Raw genomic sequence first — 17,887 nt, 5'->3', positions numbered from 1 at the left:
TATGAATATTCAGTGCCCATAAGCAATAGTTTTGGGGTTTCGCTAGTGGCTCAGTGGTAAAGAATCTGCCTGTAGGTTGAAGGTTGCTATTGCGGGACGTGTCCACAAGGCGGCAGCACTTTTCCATGCCTCACTTGTTAACTAAGGTAAGCAGAGCCTTGGGGAAATTCCTGCTCTCTCCTTGTAGATTAGAGTGCCCTGGCGCCAGTGGTAAAGAACCTGCCTGCCAATGCTAGGAGACATAAGAGACGAGGGTTCGATCCCTGGGGCGGGAAGATCCCCTGGAGGAGGGCGTGGCAACCCACTCCACTGCTCTTGCCTGGGAGATCCCATGGACAGAGTAGCTTGGTGGGCTACAGTCCATGGGGTCGCAAAGAGTCAAGACCGGATTGAAGTGTCTTACACGCACACCCGTGCCAAAAGAAGCCACCCAAAACTTGTGTCTCTCATTTATTTAAGGCATATTGCTTTTGCACACTTAGCAGACTATAGTACACTGTAAATGTAACTTGTGTGTGCACCGGGAAGCCAAAATATTCGTGTGACATACTTTATTGTAGTATGCCCCTTTTTGTGGTCGCCTGGAACCAAACTGCATGAGGTCTGCCTGTAACCAAACTGCATGAGGTCTGCCTGTATTTTTTTATCACCTGAAGCCCCCTTTTCCCTCCAAATACATTCTTATGCAGAACTTCAATATATAAACAGATGGAAGTGAAGCTGCTTGGGTTGAAATGGAGAAAGAGACCTTCCCTCTGCCCCCACCCCCCACTTTACCTTCCTCACCACCAGCCCTGTCTGTTACATGGCCCCTTGGGCACTTCTGTAGAATACTGAGGGGTTGAGTTACACAGTTTAGAAAGCGTTAGCCTCCTATTATAAATGGACTTTTCTCAAATTGTTTATGGTAGCTGTGTCTCAGGAAATTAGAGGTGCTTTGGCACAGTGGGAAAAAGCATGTAAGTTGTGAGGGAAAGGCCTGAATTTGAGTCTTAACCATGTCATTTACAATGATGTCTTAACTTGCCTTAATTATTCACATCTGTGAAATGGGAAAACAGTACCCACCTTCCAGTGTTGTTGTGAGGTCTCAAATGAGATCAAGTAAATGGGAGGGCCAGGGCTTTCTCGTCTTGCCCCCTCTCTGATGACATCGCTATCTTTAGACACCAGCTTTCTCTGCAGGCAGGAAGTGTGCTTGCTAGCAGCTCCCGAGCTGAAATCTCACAGCTTTTACCACTGGAAACGGGCTGGTGTCTTTTTTTGCCTTGAGTAAAAGAGCTCAGATTGGCCCCCACCTGAATAGGTGCCCATCCTTGAACCAGGCAACTGTATTTGTGGGCAAAGGGTGGGTCATGCCATGTCAGCTTCTGCTGTTGCCTCTTAGGTGAGAAGGATGGCCTCATTTGCCAGGAGAAGGTTGCAGTGCTGTTTAGACTGAATCTTAGGGATGCATTAAAGTCCCTAGGCGAGGACAGACCCCTGCCTTTGTATTTCAAAATAGTATTACACTGCTGTGTGATTCTGCTTCTGGGGACACCTGGGTTTGAGTTTCAACTTCATCCCTTGTTAACATTTTTATGGGACAGGCAAATATTCTTGTTCCATCCACCTCACTTTCTTCTGAGAATCAGATGAAGTAAACCAACTAAATGTAATCAAAAAGTCTGGAGATGAAGGGAAGCTATTTTAACTCCTTTGGTTCTTTCCTGTGCAATTTGGTTCTTTTCCTTCCTGTTTGTCTCTGCTCTTCCCTGTATCTATCATGCTTTTCCTGTATATGCTTCTAGAGTGAACCCTTCCCGTATGTAGGTGAACTCAGGTTTGTTTTTAAATTAAAGGTATAAGATATATGGCTAAATTGTAAACAATAAAAGTTCACTGTCTGGTAAACTTGAGCTATTATTTCAGCACGATTGGAATGATTTTGGAAGGAAAACTGCTAGTAAATACAAAAACATTTGCTGAATAATATGACTTTTTACTTTGTCAAATATTATCTTTCTAGGCGACCTCAGCCCTGCTCAGCTAATGATGCTGACCATAGGAGATGTTATTAAACAACTAATTGAAGCTCACGAACAGGGGAAAGACATCGATCTAAATAAGTAAGTGGAGGGGTTCCCTGGTGGTCCAGTGGTTAAGACTTGGCCTTCCAAGGCAGGGCGTGTGGGTTTGATCCCTGGTGTAGGAGCTGGAATCTCACATACCTCAGGGCCAAAGAAGGTAATCTTGTTCTTGGGAAGTATTAATAGATCTCTTTCATGCATGCAATTATCAAATACTACTGGTTCTATCTCATGTTTCATGTTTTAATTGAGAATTTAGTTTTCTGCCCTGCCCTGTTGATTATGTATGGCAAAGTTGCCTCAGAGCCTAATATTGCTGGCAGCGTCTAACATTTCTTGGGCGCATACTGTAGTCAGGTCACTGTTAGCGGTACACTGGGCGTATTAGCCCAGCTGACACTCTCAAACACTGTCTGAGGTCAGGACTTACCAGGACAGATGGATCCCCCGAGATAGAGAAGGTTACGTAATTTTTCCAAGAGTGAATAAGTGGTAATTGGTAGAGCTGAGATTTGGAATCAGACCGTCTGTCTGCAGAGCCCGTGGTCTGTCCTGCTGTCCGTCTCTCTTCACGTTCCTCCTCTCGTTCCGGTCCCTCCGCTGAGATGCAGCAGGTGGCGGCTGGCTCCCAGGAAGACCCTCTCTTTGGGCCTTTTGATGTCATCCAGCCCTTCCCCGCTTCAGAGCCTCCCGGACACGTCCATCCACTTCCTCCCCACAGTCAGGTTCAGCTTGGACTTGGCTGCATCATCAAATAAGAGTGGTCTCTCCTCTCTGCGTCTGTTTATCGACTGTGTACCTGTCATATAGATCTGCTCTAGTGATCTGCTCCCCCACCCCAGGCCGTCAGTGGTCTAGTCTCTGTGCGTATGACGTTTCTCTAGACCCTGTCTAGAAAAATATGTTTTACCCTTTCTTTGGAACATTGTGCTTAATAAATGTTGGCTAAAGAAATCAATGTTCTTTTTTGCTATGGAGACATTATATTTTATTGATTTTTCTACCATGTGTTTAACTGATTTTTTTTTCCCCTATTTTTTTCTCGGCTGTACCCATAATTATACAAATCTTTTGTTTCTCGTGAACGTTTCTGTGTCTTATATATTTTTGTCATCCTCTTTAATGTAGCACACCTAAAGCTAAAGTTAGCATCTTCCTCAAAACCAGCCGGTACTCAGATGGCCCCTTCGCCGAATCGTTTAACCTTCAGGCTTGAAACTCTGGCGTCGCCTTTGAATCTTTTCCTTGGGTCCAGTTCAGGTCACAAGTTTGCCTACTCTGTCTGCATTATAACTCTCTTCCATGTTCACTACCAACTTCCTCATCCATTCCTTTTTAGTTTTTACTTTCTTCTTCCAGTTTTATTGATACAGTTGATAAGTAGCCCTGTTTTAAGTTGAAGATACACAGTATGGTGATTCAGCCTACACATTATGAGGTGATTACAGTAAGTTTAGTGAACATCCATCCTCTCTCTCATATTGATACAAAATTAAAGAAATAGAAAAAAAAATTCTTCTTCCCTTGTGATGAGAACGTCCAGGATTTACTCTCTTAGCAACTTTCTTTTTTGTTGTAATGTATATACTTTTAAACTTATTGTTTTGCGGTGGAGTAAAGCCAGTTAACAATGCTGTGATGGTTTCAGGTCGACAGCAAAGGTACTCAGCCATTCATATACATGTATCCATTCTCCCCCAAACTCCCCTCCCATCTGTGAAGCCTACGCTTTTCTGTGCCCATTTCCATGAATGTCTCCCCAGCACACACTGAGTTCGTCTTGAGCGCTGTAAGCATTCATGGTTGGGTGTGTGTTCTATTACGTATGTTTTTATTATCAGCAGACTTATTTTTGTGCATGCCTGTCTGCAAACATAGAGCACGAAACAGCTCTGCCTTACACTTCCTGATGTCCCAGGTACTTAGGTAGTCTCTTGTACCTCTTAGGAACTCAGTAAACATTTGTTTAAACGATTTGCACACCTCATAGTATTTCTAGATGGATTAAAGTGACTGTGGGATTTGGCTAGCAGCCACAAAGAAAAGAAAAGTTGGTACAATTATAGAAGAAAACAAGGAACAGTTTTTCTTCTACGATTATAGAAGAAAACTAGTTGGGATAAAGGTTATTTTGGGGGTGCGGATAGGGTTACAGTCAGGAAGGCACACAGGGGTCTTCTGAAATGGTGATCATGTTCTTTTTCTTGGAATGTGGTTACAAGAGTGATTGTTTTTATAATTGTTAAAGTATATTACATGGTTCATTGTTCTGTTATTTAGGTAGTATTTTATATTAGAAAAATATTTTAAATGCTTTAAAAAATATATGTTGGAGTGGCCAATAAGTTTGTTTGGGTTTTTCCATAACATCTAACAGAAAAACCCAAGTGAACTTTTTGGCCAACTCAATACTTTATTTCCTGTTCGGGTCTACATAGCTTTGTGTTTGATTGTTTTGCTTTTTGGCCTGAGACCATGGCTTGCGACCAGTCATGACGACTCCCACCCCTCCACCCACCCCCAAGACTTTGCAGCGTCTGGAGACAGTTTTGGTTGTTACAGCAGGGAGAGGTGCCCGTCGAGGCCAAGTGCGTGTCTGATCATCCCACAGTGTCCCGAGCAGGCCCCCGCGAGAGGGTTAACCTCATCCCGGATGTGTGCTGCGGAAGCTGGGGGAGGGGTCGAATCCTCTCACGCTGGAGCCCTACCTTGAACGAGACCTCGACTGTGTCATTGTCCTGGGTCCCGTCCCCTGGTCATCTGGCTTCCTCTGGTACTCCAGAGAACAAGAAGTCGTGGATTTTGTTCCCCTGTTTCCCTGACAGTTACAAGCGTTAGAGCCACTGTGCTCATCTGGTGAGGGGATATGGGAGTCGCGAGCATTGGTGACATTGTTCATAGGTTATTCTTCTGGGAGCTTGTCCTTGGAATATTTTGACCTTGATCATGATGGATGCTCTACGTTCAGGGTGAAGACCAGGACAGCTGCCAAATACGGGCTCTCGGCGCAGCCCCGCCTGGTGGACATCATCGCCGCGGTCCCGCCTCAGTATCGGAAGGTCTTGGTCCCCAAGCTGAAGGCGAAACCCATCAGAACCGCCAGTGGGGTGAGTGAGCGATTCATCACGTATTGATTGTGTATCGGTTGGGCCACTGATCCCCGCCTCCACGTAGTGAGGTGGAGGTGGGCCATTTGAATTCATAAAATCCACCTGTAGTGATGTGTGCTGGGGTGGAGATGCATGCAGGAGGCTTGGAGAGCACCAGGGAAGAGAGTCACTTAGAGGAAAAGATGGTGTTTGATTTTTAGTGTCTTCAAAAGTGGGGCTTCCCAGGTGGCTCAGTGATAAAGAATCCGCCTGCCAATGCAGGAGACGTGGGTTTGATCCCTGGGTAGGGAAGATGCCCTGGAGAAGGGCATGCAACCCGTTCCAGTATTCTTGCCTGGAGAATCCCATGGACAGAGGAGCCTGGCAGGCTACGGTCCATGGGGTCACAAAGAGTTGGATGCGACTGAGCACGAACTCACGGGGCATAGGGTGTTGAGGGGGAGGAGGTCTTTAAAAGTATAGACTGAAACTTGGTGACTACCAGAAGATGATAAATGTTGTTGGCCACCTTAAGCTCGTGGCTTATAACATAAAGGGTGTTTTGAAAAGTTAACTGATAGTGCAGAGTCATTATATTAATACGTATGGTAACTGTGAACCAGTTGACACCATTCAGGAGGGTGTCCAGAAGACAGAGATGTCCCTACAGTATAAGGAACTAGGAAGCGCCTGACTGACCCAGAAGTGGTGCCCATGTAAGCGGAGAAGAGCAAGCGCAGAGTCGTGGGAGCAAGGGGCAGGAATTAGGGCACAGATGATGTAAGAGGTGTGTGTGGGGGGAAACCGCAAGTGTACCAGGCTCACCAGAGCTGGGCTTCACTTTGGAAAGCGGCAGGACTTCGGGGTAAAGTGTTACTGTGGCATTTGCTTGTCAAAGATCTTAAATGAAGTGAAGTGAAAGTTGCTCAGTCGTGTCCGACTCTTTGCGACCCCATGGGCTATACAGTCCATGGAATTCTCCAGGCCAGAATACTGGAGTGGGTAGCTGTTCCTTTCTCCAGGAGATGTTCCCAACCCAGGGATTGAACCCAGGTCTCCTGCATTGCAGGCGGATTCTTTACCAGCTGAGCCACCAGGGAAGCCCAGATGTCCCACAAAGAAGCCAGATACGAGGAAACTAAAAGATTTTTGAGAAGGGGAGTGATGGGAACCAGATAGATTTTTCAGAAAATTAATTTGGATACAAGATGTAGGGGAGGTCTTCCCTGATAGCCCAGTGGTTGGGAATCCGCCTGCTGGTACAGGGGACATGAGTTCAGTCCCTGGTCCCGGAAGATCCCACATACCGCAGGGCAGCTAACCCCGGGCGCCACAACTGCAGGGCCTAGAGCCTGGGAGCCACAGCTGCTGACACCGTGTGCCTGGAGCCTGTGCTCCACAATGAGAGGAGCCACCACAAAGAGAAGCCCGCACTCACTGCAGCTAGAGAAAGCCTGCATGCAGCAACGAAGACCCAGTGTGGCCAAAATTGAAAAGAAATAAAATGTTCTTTAAAGATGGAGGGTCAGTCGCTTGGAGACAGAGAGACCAGTTGGAATGCTCTCAGTTTGAGCCAGGCATGAAGAGCCTCAGTTGAGGCCAGGCCTCCAGGATAACAAGGATGAGTGTGAAAGACACAGGGTGGGATTTGGGCCCTCCTCAGACTTGGTGCCCAGAGTCGAGTCCTTTATTCCCCGTGTGAACTAAGTTCAGTCTGTTCCTTGGGTGGGGCTACTGCACTTCTCCTGCTTACATGACCTGCCAGGTAGCCGTCTCTCCTGGACCACATCACACTTGTAACTAATTAAACCCCAGAACCTTTGCACAGAGTGTACCATCAATCCCAGTCTCTTCTCTATACTTAAGTGTTTGGGGTTCTTTGGTTGGTTTGTACCGAAGCGTAGAAGGCTTTCAGAAAAATGAATAGTTCCAAACCTCCTCTTTACATTCCCCCTCCTCCTCCCCTACCCAGGGCAATGGCTTTTAAGTCTTAGCTGATTTCTTGGCATTTACTTCCCTAAATAATGTGCTCTCAGGATAAACCTTGCATTGTCAGTTTTCGGCAGTATGCACGGGCTTGCCATCATGCGAGCAAAGGCTTGTCAACCTCTGGGCCTGACAAATGCACCTGGTTTCCACGATTCCGTTCTGTCCTCGTCCTGCCTCGAATCCCTTCTTTTCTTTCTCTGAGAGCTACTCTTGTTCTGCTTGTCTTTAAAAATGGATATCTTCTGCGGTCCCAGGCCCACTGTTTTTAGCGCTGTACACACTTCATTTGGGGATCTCATCCATTGATGTCTTTTGTTTTTTTTTTTAATGTGGATCATTGTTAAAGTCTTTATTGAATTTGTTAACAACATTGCTTCCGTTTTATGTTTTGGTTTTTTGGCCTCGAGGCATGTGGGATCTTAGCTGCCCCACCAGGGACTGAACCCGCGTGCCCTGCATTGGAAGGCGGAGTCTCGCCACTGGACTGCCAGGGAGGCCCCCCTGGTGTTTAACACTGCCATACGCTGACTCCCAGCTCCAGCCTTTCCCCCAACTTCATGCCCACGTCATATTGCCTGTTAGACGTCTCTCCTTTGACTGCCTGTAGACCCTTCAGTATAGCAAGACCAGACTTGCTTGCTTGCTCAGACTTGCTCTTTCATCCTTCTTGACCACCTTATTCATGGTGCCCCCATCTGTTTGGTTTCCAAATGATGTGAAATGCATTGTCCATTCCTTCCACCATGGGTAGGAATGTTCTGACCTTTATTGTTTCTTATTTTGGAGGTTATTGGAGTCGTTTCATAACAGGCCTGCTTTGTCTTAGCTTCAGCAGATCCACCAGAGTAACCTACTAAAAATGTCAAGAGCACACAGCTTATTGTCATCCCCTATCTGTTGTGCATCCTAAACTCCATGCTTTATCCCTGCTGTTACTGTTGTGCTTTGTTTTTATTTTTTAATAGAGCTTTAGGCTTACAGAACGGTTGAGCAGAAAGTACAGAGTTCCCTTGCACTTCCTCTCCCCTCCCCCAGGTTGCCCTACAATCGACGCATCAATTGTTGTTGTTCAGTTGCTCAGTCGCATCCAACTCTTTGTGACCCCGTGTACTGCAGCTCGACAGGCATCACTGTTCTTCACTATCTCCTGGAGTTCACTCAAACTCAGGTCCATGGAGTCCATGATGCCATCCAACCATCTCATCCTCTGTTGTCCCCTTCTTCTGCCACCAATCTTTCCCAGCATCAGGGTCTTTTCAAGTGAGTCAGCTCTTTGCATCAGGTGGCCAAAGTATTAGAGCTTCAGCTTCAGCATCAGTCCTTCCAATGAACACCCAGGACTGATCTCCTTTAGAATGGACTGGTTGGATCTCCTTGCAGTCCAAGGGACTCTCAAGAGTCTTCTCCAACACCACAGTTCAAAAGCATCAATTCTTCAGCGCTCAGTCTTCTTTATGGTCCATCTCTCACATGCATACATGACTACTGGAAAAACGGCAGCTTTGACTATAATGCTATCTTTTTTTTTTTTTTATATGCTGTCTACGTTTGTCATAGCTTTCTTCCAAGGAGCAAGCATCTTTTAGTATCAGGGCTGCAGTCACCGTTCACGGTGATTTTGGAGACCAAGAAAGTAAAGTCTGTCACTGATCCATTGTTTCCCATCTATTTGCCATGAAGCGATGGGACCAGATGCCATGATCTTTGTTTTCTGAAGGTTGAGTTTTAAGACAGCTTTTTCACTCTCCTCTTTCACCCTCATCAAGAGGCTCTTTAGTTCCTCTTGACCTTCTGCCATTAGGGTGGTGTCAGCTATATATCTGAGGTTATTGATATTTCTCCCAGCAGTCTTGATTCCAGCTTGAGCTTCATCCAGCTTGGCATTTTGCATGATGTACTCTGCATAGAAGTTAAATAAGCAGGGTGACAATATACAGCCTTGACGTTCTCCTTTTCCAGTTTTGAATCAGTCCATTGTTCCATATCTGGTTCTAACTGTAGCTTCTTGACCTGCATACAGATTTCTCAGGAGACAGGCAAGGTGGTCTGGTATTCCTATCTCTTGAAGAATTTTCCACAGTTTGTTGTGATCTACACAGTCAAAGGCTTTGGCATAGTCAATAAAGCAGAAGTTTTTCTGGAATTCCTTTGCTTTTTCTATGATCTGATGGATGTTGGCAATTTGATCTCTGGGTCCTCTGCCTTTTCTAAATCCTGCTTGTATGTCTGGAAGTTCTTGGTTCATGTTGTGTTGAAGCCTAACTTGAAGGATTTTGAACATAACCTTGCTAGCATGTGAGATGAGTGCAGCTGTGCAGTAGTTTGAGCATTCTTTGGCATTGCCCTTCTTTGGGATTGGAATGAAAACTGACCTTTTCCAGTCCTGTGGCCACTGCTCAGTTTTTCAAATTTGCTGACATATTGAGTGTGGCACTTTTTTTTTTTTTTTTTTTCATTTAAAGGATTTTATTTCTCCAGATAGGAAGGCTACAAAGTTATATCTTTAATAACCAAAATTTCATATAGTACTTCATTCTTCAAAACAGCCACAGACTTTTGAGCTCTGGACACCCAGGTTACACAAAAACCCAAACCTTCATGCTTTCTCAGTAAACGTACATCTTTCTCAAGAGGCCTTGCATGCTAACTCCACAGCTGAAATTCCTGTTACAGGACTGAACCAAACTGAAATCAGGCTGCAGTCAGTCTGCATAGGCCCTGATCTGCACGGGGCTCTGGTCCACTTCTCTCCCAATCCTGGATCCATCGTGGTGCATTCAGTGTCTGTTTACTGCCAACGGTGAGCTCCAGAGGTCAGGAGACTGAAGGTTGTGCACGTCTACACGTGGTTCCTTGGAGCCCCAGCAGGGACCCCTCCTCCAAGATTCATTCTGTACCATCTGATCTGAAGGTTAATAACACTGAAAAGAGATCACCCTGGTACCCACGCCTTTGTTTAAGAAACACAGCATCACAAGCACTTTTGAAGCCCCTTGTGTTGCGGCCCTCTCCCATTTTCTCAGCTAACCACTCTCCAGAATTTCCTGTGAATTATTTCACAGTTGCTTTTTTATTAATCTTTCTTTTATAGATTGCTGTTGTGGCTGTCATGTGCAAACCCCACAGATGTCCACACATCAGTTTTACAGGAAATATATGTGTGTGAGTATGATGATTTTAATAGGTCGTGTATGTGTTTGCATTTTAATGGATATACCAAGTCCTAGGGCCTTGATCAGTGCATGCTGGTCATATTTAAAACTTTAACTATTAAAGATTCATAAGTCAGTTCTTTGAAATAAGCAGCCATTAATAGGATATTTCAGTGCTTTAAAATAAAACATATAAAGATTTTAATTTGTTTCAATATACAGTACATAGTTACAGAACTCAAAAGAGTAGATAGTCTGTTAACTTGATAAATGAAACATGGAAATATGAGAAGCCTGAATTCCAAATGTCAGAAATTTAAAATGAATTTGGATCAGCAAAGTATCCCCAAAAAGTTACCCTTATAAATAGTCTTTAAACTTCTTAAGCTTAGATAATTAGAAAAATTAGAAGAATATGCATGATTCTAGATAGTAAGATCAGTCGGGAGAAAAATTTTCCTAAGTGTAGTTACCAAGAGAGCACTGTGAGTATCAATCCAAACTAGGAAAATGTAGGCACTGTTATCTGCCCCTAAAAGCTTAAACTTCTAAAGTGATAGTGCATTGATACACGATATGTGTTTTTCTCTTTCTGACTTGCTTTCCCCTGTATGTCAGATTCTCGGTCCATCCACATCTCTACAAATGACCCAGCTCTGCTCCTCTTTATGGCAGAGTAATATTCCAGTGTATAGATGTACCACATCATCCTTATCCATTCATCTGTCACACGGAATCTAGAAAAATGATACAGATGAGCCCATTTCCAGGGCAGGACTAGGGATGCGGATGTAGAGCGTGGACATGTGGACACAGCAGGAAGGAGAGGGTGGGGCGGGCTGAGAGAGCGGCACTGACACACGTACACTAGCGTGTAAAATAGCCCGCCGGAAGCTGCTGTACAGCACAGGGGGCTCAGCCCGGTGCTCGCTGGGGACCTGGAGGGGTGGGGTGGGGAGGGAGGCTCCAGGAGGAGGAGCTGTGTGTACACATCAGCTGATTCGCTTCATCAGACAGCAGAAACTAACACAGCCTCATATAGCAACTTCACTCCAATAAAAAAATAAAATGATAGCGGCTGCAGTACTCTGAAAACTACTGCAATATTGTTCCTTTACATGTTTACCTTTTTACTTATTAGTAGAAAATGTTAAGTATTTGCAGAGAGCACAAAGGTACAATCTTCTGTCAGGATTTGAAAATGAAGCTGCTTCAAGCAGGGTTTTATGGAGACTGCGGGTCCCAAACTGGACAGTAGAGCTGAGTTCTGAGTCTGACACCCTCACCCTTTTGTTGTGTTGGCAGGTACTGCCCTGGCGGACCTGATTCAGATTTCGAATATTCCACCCAGTCTTACACTGGATATGAGGTAAGGTAATGTGAGGCTGACCGGAGGAGTGTTATGTCATACTTTACTTAGCATATGCTTTTACAAGTACTGGCTTTCTTAAAATTTTTCTTTCTTATTTTTTTCTTGATTGCACAAGTTACTCATTCATGAAATATTTGCCAAGTGCTTCTATATATTGTTCCAGTCACTGCAGAAATACTTACCTAAGCGCTTATTATGAACATATGTCAACACTGTTCTAAGTGCTTTACAACTTTAAATCTTCCAGCGGCATTTTGAAGGTAAACACTATTATTATCATAGTTTTATGGATAAGGAAACTGGAGCCTAGAAGGCTTTCACAACTGGCCTGGAAGACACATCCCAAATGTAACAGGGCCAGGCCTTGAATTCTGTGCACCTCACCAGGATGTTTTCCTGCCTCTGCAGCCATGGAAAAGACAGGTCAGGTCTTGTGGAATCTGCATTCTAATAAGTGGAGGGTAGATAGTAATGAAGGAGAAGGCAATGGCACCCCACTCCAGTACTCTTGCCTAGAAACTCCCATGGACGGAGGAGCCTGGTAGGCTGCGGTCCATGGGGTCTCGAAGAGTCGGACGCGACTGAGTGACTTCACTTTCACGCATTGGCGAAGGAAATGGCAACCCACTCCAGTGTTCTTGCCTGGAGAATCCCAGGGATGGGGGAGCCTGGTGGGCTGCTGTCTATGGGGTCACACAGAGTCAGACATGACTGAAGCGACTTAGCAGCAGCAGCAGATAATAATGATGCTGGGAAAGACTGAAAGCAGAAGAAGAGGGCAGCAGGGGATGAGATGGTTAGATAACATCACGACTTAATGGTCATGAGTTGGAGCAATTTCCAGGAGACGGTGAAGGACAGGGAAGTCTGGCATGCTGCAGTCCATGGGGGTCACAAAAAGTTGGACATGACTTAGTGACTGGACAACAAAACAGTAGTGAAACAAACGAAAAAATATCAGGTACCAGTTGAAATGGGAAGCAGGAAAGTGAAGTCAAGTAAGATATAGGAGAGGGTGACTTCAGCTTTGGTGGCTGGGAGGGGTGACGTGGTAACTGAGCCCCGAATGACAAGAAGAAGGCTTTCAAGAAAATCAAGAAGGAGCATCCCCAGCAGAGAGAATAGATAAAAGGTGGAGCCAGAGTGAGAGTAACGGCAGGGCTCTGGAGCAGAGCGGGTGAGGGGAGAATGAGATCTGGGAGACAGTGACACAGAGGGTTGTAAGGCAAGGCAAGAAGTTGGCTATATTGGGCTGGCCAGAAAGTTTGTCCAGGTTTTTCCGTAAACTGTCAAGGAAAACCCTGAGTGAACTTTTTGGCCAACCCAATCGGTGTCACGTGCAGCCATCCAGGTTTAAAGCAGAGGAATGGTATAATCTAGGCAGGTTTTAAGAGGCCTTTGATGGCTCTTGCGGGGGCAAGAGCGAGAGCAGGAGGCCACCAAGCAGGCTTTCCGAGCAGTCAACCCCTTCAGAAGAGGCCGGCAGCCAGCAGCCTAAGTGACTTTTTTTATCTTCTTATGTATGGTTTTTCATTTTTTTCCTTTTTTTTTTACTAGATCAAATTGTAAAAATACAAAAAGAAATCTCTCAGTGAAAAGGCTCCCTCTCATCACTTTCCCTGGCCACCCCATTCGGCTGCAGCCCACTGAACAGTCAGTATCGTCCCTTTCCTGTTCACCCAGCATAGATATTAACAGCATAGACATATAAAGGCAATTCATCTTCTGTATCCTGACTTTGTACACAGCAGGTAGTCTGTCAAGACCTTGCCTTTCTCACTTAACAATGTGTCTTCAGGGAACATTTCCTTTTTATTCTGTTTATTTATTATTTTTGGCTGTGCTGGGTCTTTACTGCTGCACACGGTCTTTCTCGGCTGCAGTGCACAGGGGCCCCTCTTCATCGTGGCTTCTCTTGTGGAGCACGGGTTCTAGGCACGCGGCTTCAGTAGCTGCCGCACGAGGGCTCAGTAGCTGGGAACATTTTCTACCAGGACGTTGTTTGGTGGCCGTTGACCTTTTTATGACAGCATGAAGACTTCATGTTAACCCATCAAAACCTATGTTGTAATTTAATGATCTGGCTCAAAGGTTATTTTCTCAAGGAACTCTTTTTGAACATGCATGCACACCTCTGTCTAGAGCAGCAAAACAATTTGGTAACTCTGGGAATTCCATCAGCGTTTACACAAAGCTGTAACCATGACCCAGGGAGCTGCCTGCTATTGAATGAAGACCAGCCAGATAATCTTCAGGTCATTATTTCAAACTGACCACACTGAGGAAGGAAGGAAGGAGCCCAAGAGAATTTTAGTTTTTTATACAGCCCTTTTGAAACTACATCTTATTTTTAATTCAATGTGGGCATGACAGGATATTTTTCTTTTTTTAGCCAACCTCCATGCGAGCTATCCGTGCCAGGTATGACCCTTACCTGCAGACAAGACACCGGATCGAACAGGTAAGGTTTTAAAAAGCACTTTTTTTTTACATTAGATCTTTATACTTAGGAGGTGCTGTTGCTTGATTTGAGTTGAACCAGAAATAAGAACTGAAAGAATATTTCTCTCCTTCATAAGTTTTTAATATCCCATCTGAAGGAGAGGACAGTTTTGCAGTTCCTAGCAGGGTCAAAAACACCACTTGCTATAAAGACGATATTATTTTCTGTAAGGACTTTATAGTCTCTAAAGTTCTTTGAGTTTGTAGAAAGTCATGCGTGTTATGAAACTTACAGTGTGTGGCAGTGTCGAAGGTCTTAGGCAGTAGGTGGGTGGATTGCATTTTAGCTTCCATAAGCCAAGTGAGAAGTATAGTGGCTGCTTTGCTGGGGTGAGAATAGGGAATTGCCTACAGGGGAATGAGGGGCTCGTGGGAGCCATGGAATTGTTCTTTATAATGGTGGTTGTGGTGGTTACACAACTCTAAACTCATTTAATTGTACACTTAAAGTTAATGGATTTTATTGTATGGGGTTGGCCAGAAAAGTTGCAACATCTTATGGGAAAACCCAAACGAACTTTTTGGCCAACCCAATCTATAAATTATATCTTAATATGACTGATTAAAAAACAAGTACTATGTCAGTGGCCTTGGTGTGTTTGAGAAGTCTGAACATTAACTTCATTTTAAACTTGCCTACTTTACAACAACGCAAGCACTGTCCGTAGTTTTTATAGTAACATCTAGTCAGGCAACTAGACAGACTGAGATGGAAAGTAACACGTTAACAGAAAGTCACCTCTGTGTTCATTTCTTTTTTAGCCATGGTATTTAATTTATTTAAAATGTGTCAGTAGAGCTTGAAAGGTTTCTGTTTACCAAAAAGGAGTATGGGTTCTGGAAGATGTAGAAAGTACCAGAGGGCAGTGATTTTTTCCCAGCTGTAAATGTACTAGAATCACCTGAATGACTTTGTCAAAACACGCACCCCGTTTCGCCACTGGAGTTATGCGGTGCTGTCTGATTTAGGGTCCAGGCAAGATATTTTGAAAAAGCTACCAGGAAGATTTAACTGTGTACCCCTGGTGAACGACCACAGCTGGAGTATTCTTTTAGTGTTGATAGCTATATACACATATATTTGTATGTGTTGCACATGCATGCACATACGCTTATGTTTGTGTAAGGATTTACATATGTATTGGGTTGGCCAAAAAGTTCATTTGGGTTTTTCCATAAGATGTTATGGAAAAGCCGGAGTGAAGTTTTTGGCCAACCTACTATAAGGATGTATGTATTTATAAGTTGCTATATTCCATTTTCAGAAATAAGTATTCAAAAAGATAACTTTTTGCTCATATTAAGTGCAGATATCCTGTTTACTTAGTACATTAGAGTTCATAATTTGTAGTCCCCTTGACTGAGTTTTTCTCAAGCCTAACACCTGGCAAGAAATCGAAATACCTGTTTTTAAAAAGTAGAATCTTGACTTGTTGTTGAAAACTGGAAAGATCTGTATCATTGTGTCCCCATGTAGAGGAGATATTACATTTCAGACTGATTTCTACCCCACCCCGAAACCAGGCTGAAAAGGTGCCACCTGTATCCAGAATCTTCACAAATCAAAACTTTAAAGTTTTCATGTGAAACTGCTTTCCTAGTGCTGCTTTCTCATCTGGTGTTCCCTTTCTTTCGTTTGCATCAAGTCCTGGTTATATTGCCTATGGGCTTCTTTGTCCTCAATGCTGACCCCAAGGTCTTGCATAAAATACATACTGGGGGGCTCCCCTGGTGGTGCAGTGGTTAGGACTCTGCCTCCAGTGCCGGCGGACAGGTTCAGGCCCCAGTCAGGGAGCTAAGATTCTATGTGCCTCCTGGGCAAAAAAACAAAACGTAAAACAGAAGCAGTCTGGTAACAAATTCAGTGAAGTCTTAAAAAATACATAATCAAGAAAGATTTGTTCATTCTATTACAATGTATACAATTATGTCTTGTGTGATTATATTTGCTGCTAATTTATATCCTCTGTATTTCTGAATGTTCACTTAACTCTGTAAGTTGACATCAAACTTTTGATTATTTTAAATTCTTACTCTTTCTTCTTATTTGAACCGTAATTATTTTTCTTTCAGACTCTGGAGCCTATTTTCTTGAGTCTGTAGAATTTGCTCAACATGTTTGCTTCTCGTTTTTAAACTGTAGTGATAAAAACACTGCCAAGTAAAATTAGAAAATTTCAGTAAGCCACTTAAGAGTAGTTGACTATACCTTGCTAATGCTGACGAATTTATGTCTTTCAGTTAAAACAGCTTGGTCACAGTGTGGATAAAGTGGAATTTATCGTGATGGGTGGAACATTTATGGCCCTTCCAGAAGAATACAGAGATTATTTTATTCGAAATTTACATGATGCCTTATCAGGACATACCTCCAACAATATTTATGAGGCCGTCAAGTAAGAAATCCTAACTTTATCACATTCACCTGAGTGGTTGTTGGTTCATCCTCCTAGCAGCAGTCTGTGAGAATTCCTTCTGCTCTATGTCTATCCTCCTAGTTCTTTGGGGGACAAGGGGAGAGGTTTTTATTCTTTTTACTTGCATGGTTTTCATGGATTGTATGGTTAAATACATTTTTTCCAATTTTACTGAGATGTAGTTGACGTACAATACTGTCTACAGGTGTGCAGCATAATGACTTCACTTATATCGTGAAATGATGACCACGGTAAGTTAACAGGAATCACCTCAGCAGTCCTGGTGCTTGTTGTTACTGCTATATTGTGGGGAGAAGGATTATGTTTTTTAAAAGTGAGTGTGGTCCATTGGCATTAGTATTCTCACAAAGTCACTGCAAAAGAATAGAAAGAAAGGAAAAGAAAAACAACAAAAGATACAAAATCGCTGCACAGATCTTTTCGGCCTTAGGCTGGTCTAAGCTGCAGGAGTGGCCTGGATTGCAGTTGGTGAGCTCACCCAGAAAGAGCTCGGGCAGTACTTTTAATCTGAGACAGTGAGCTGCTATAAAATTGACAGAACAAATGACTATTATTTAATAGTTACTGTTTTATGACTTACTATCTGATGAGTGTTGAGTCATTTTTATTTGTGAATGGGATCATTTATTTGTTTCAAATTCTAGTTGATAAAACAGAAGACAGCTATGCTTTCTTTTGATACCTCCTGTCTCCATTTTTAATGAGAAGAAAACTAAAGTTTCCTAAGTTTGGTGATTTTAGAAGGGAAAGTCTTAAAATAGTTTTTATTTTCAGAAATTTCAGGGACACCTGGCTAAGCTACTGTGTACTCTGCCTTTAATTACTGAACGTTAATTGAAGGCCCACTAGGGACCATGCTCTGCCTGGGGTACCGGGAACAAAACGGTGAACAAGACGGATGCTGTCCTTGCCCTGGTGATGCTCACATTCTGCTGGTTCAACAGATGACAGACAGTAGGTGCCGTGGTGGAGACAGGCTGCTGTGCTGGAGAAAACATAGGCTGATTCTGAACATGACCTGGTGATGTTTAAGCTGAGATCGGAAGTATGCGGAGCAGCCAGTCAGGCCAGGCGCAGAAAACGAATAAGACAGAGGCGCTGAAACAAGGAAGAAGCTTGAGGTCTTCCTCAGAGAGTGGCTGGATTCCGGCAAACCAAGGAGCAGATGGCATGAGGGGAGCTTGAAGGCTGTGCTGGATGTTGAGGACTTAAAAAACTCTGGAATCAGCAGTAGGAAGTAGGTGAATGGTTTCAAGCCAGAGAGTGACGTGTTCAG

General features: G+C 43.9%; 1 protein-coding gene across 9 annotated transcripts in view; it reads left to right on the top strand.

Moving 5' to 3' along the window:
- Positions 1-17,887, top strand: part of ELP3 (elongator acetyltransferase complex subunit 3) — a 217,600-nt gene that overhangs the window by 102,512 nt on the left and 97,201 nt on the right. For all 9 annotated transcript variants that reach the window (XR_015169438.1, XM_086414852.1, XM_086414847.1 and 6 more), the window contains 6 exons: positions 2,009-2,108; positions 5,038-5,176; positions 10,239-10,309; positions 11,605-11,668; positions 14,064-14,132; positions 16,415-16,569. Coding sequence is in view for 8 of the 9 variants with exons in the window: in XM_086414851.1 (XP_086270977.1) it covers positions 2,009-2,108; positions 5,038-5,176; positions 10,239-10,309; positions 11,605-11,668; positions 14,064-14,132; positions 16,415-16,569 (598 nt within the window). In the remaining variant the exon portion in view is untranslated. The remainder of the gene's footprint in view (positions 1-2,008; positions 2,109-5,037; positions 5,177-10,238; positions 10,310-11,604; positions 11,669-14,063; positions 14,133-16,414; positions 16,570-17,887) is intronic.

Source organism: Bos grunniens, chromosome 8, assembly GCF_055505025.1.
Source record: "Bos grunniens cultivar Pamir isolate PY7600 chromosome 8, Bosgru_T2T1.0, whole genome shotgun sequence".
NCBI classification, from domain to species: Eukaryota; Metazoa; Chordata; class Mammalia; order Artiodactyla; family Bovidae; genus Bos; species Bos grunniens.
The sequence above is the reverse complement of the archived record's forward strand: the minus strand, read 5'-3'. Positions and strand labels throughout refer to the sequence as shown.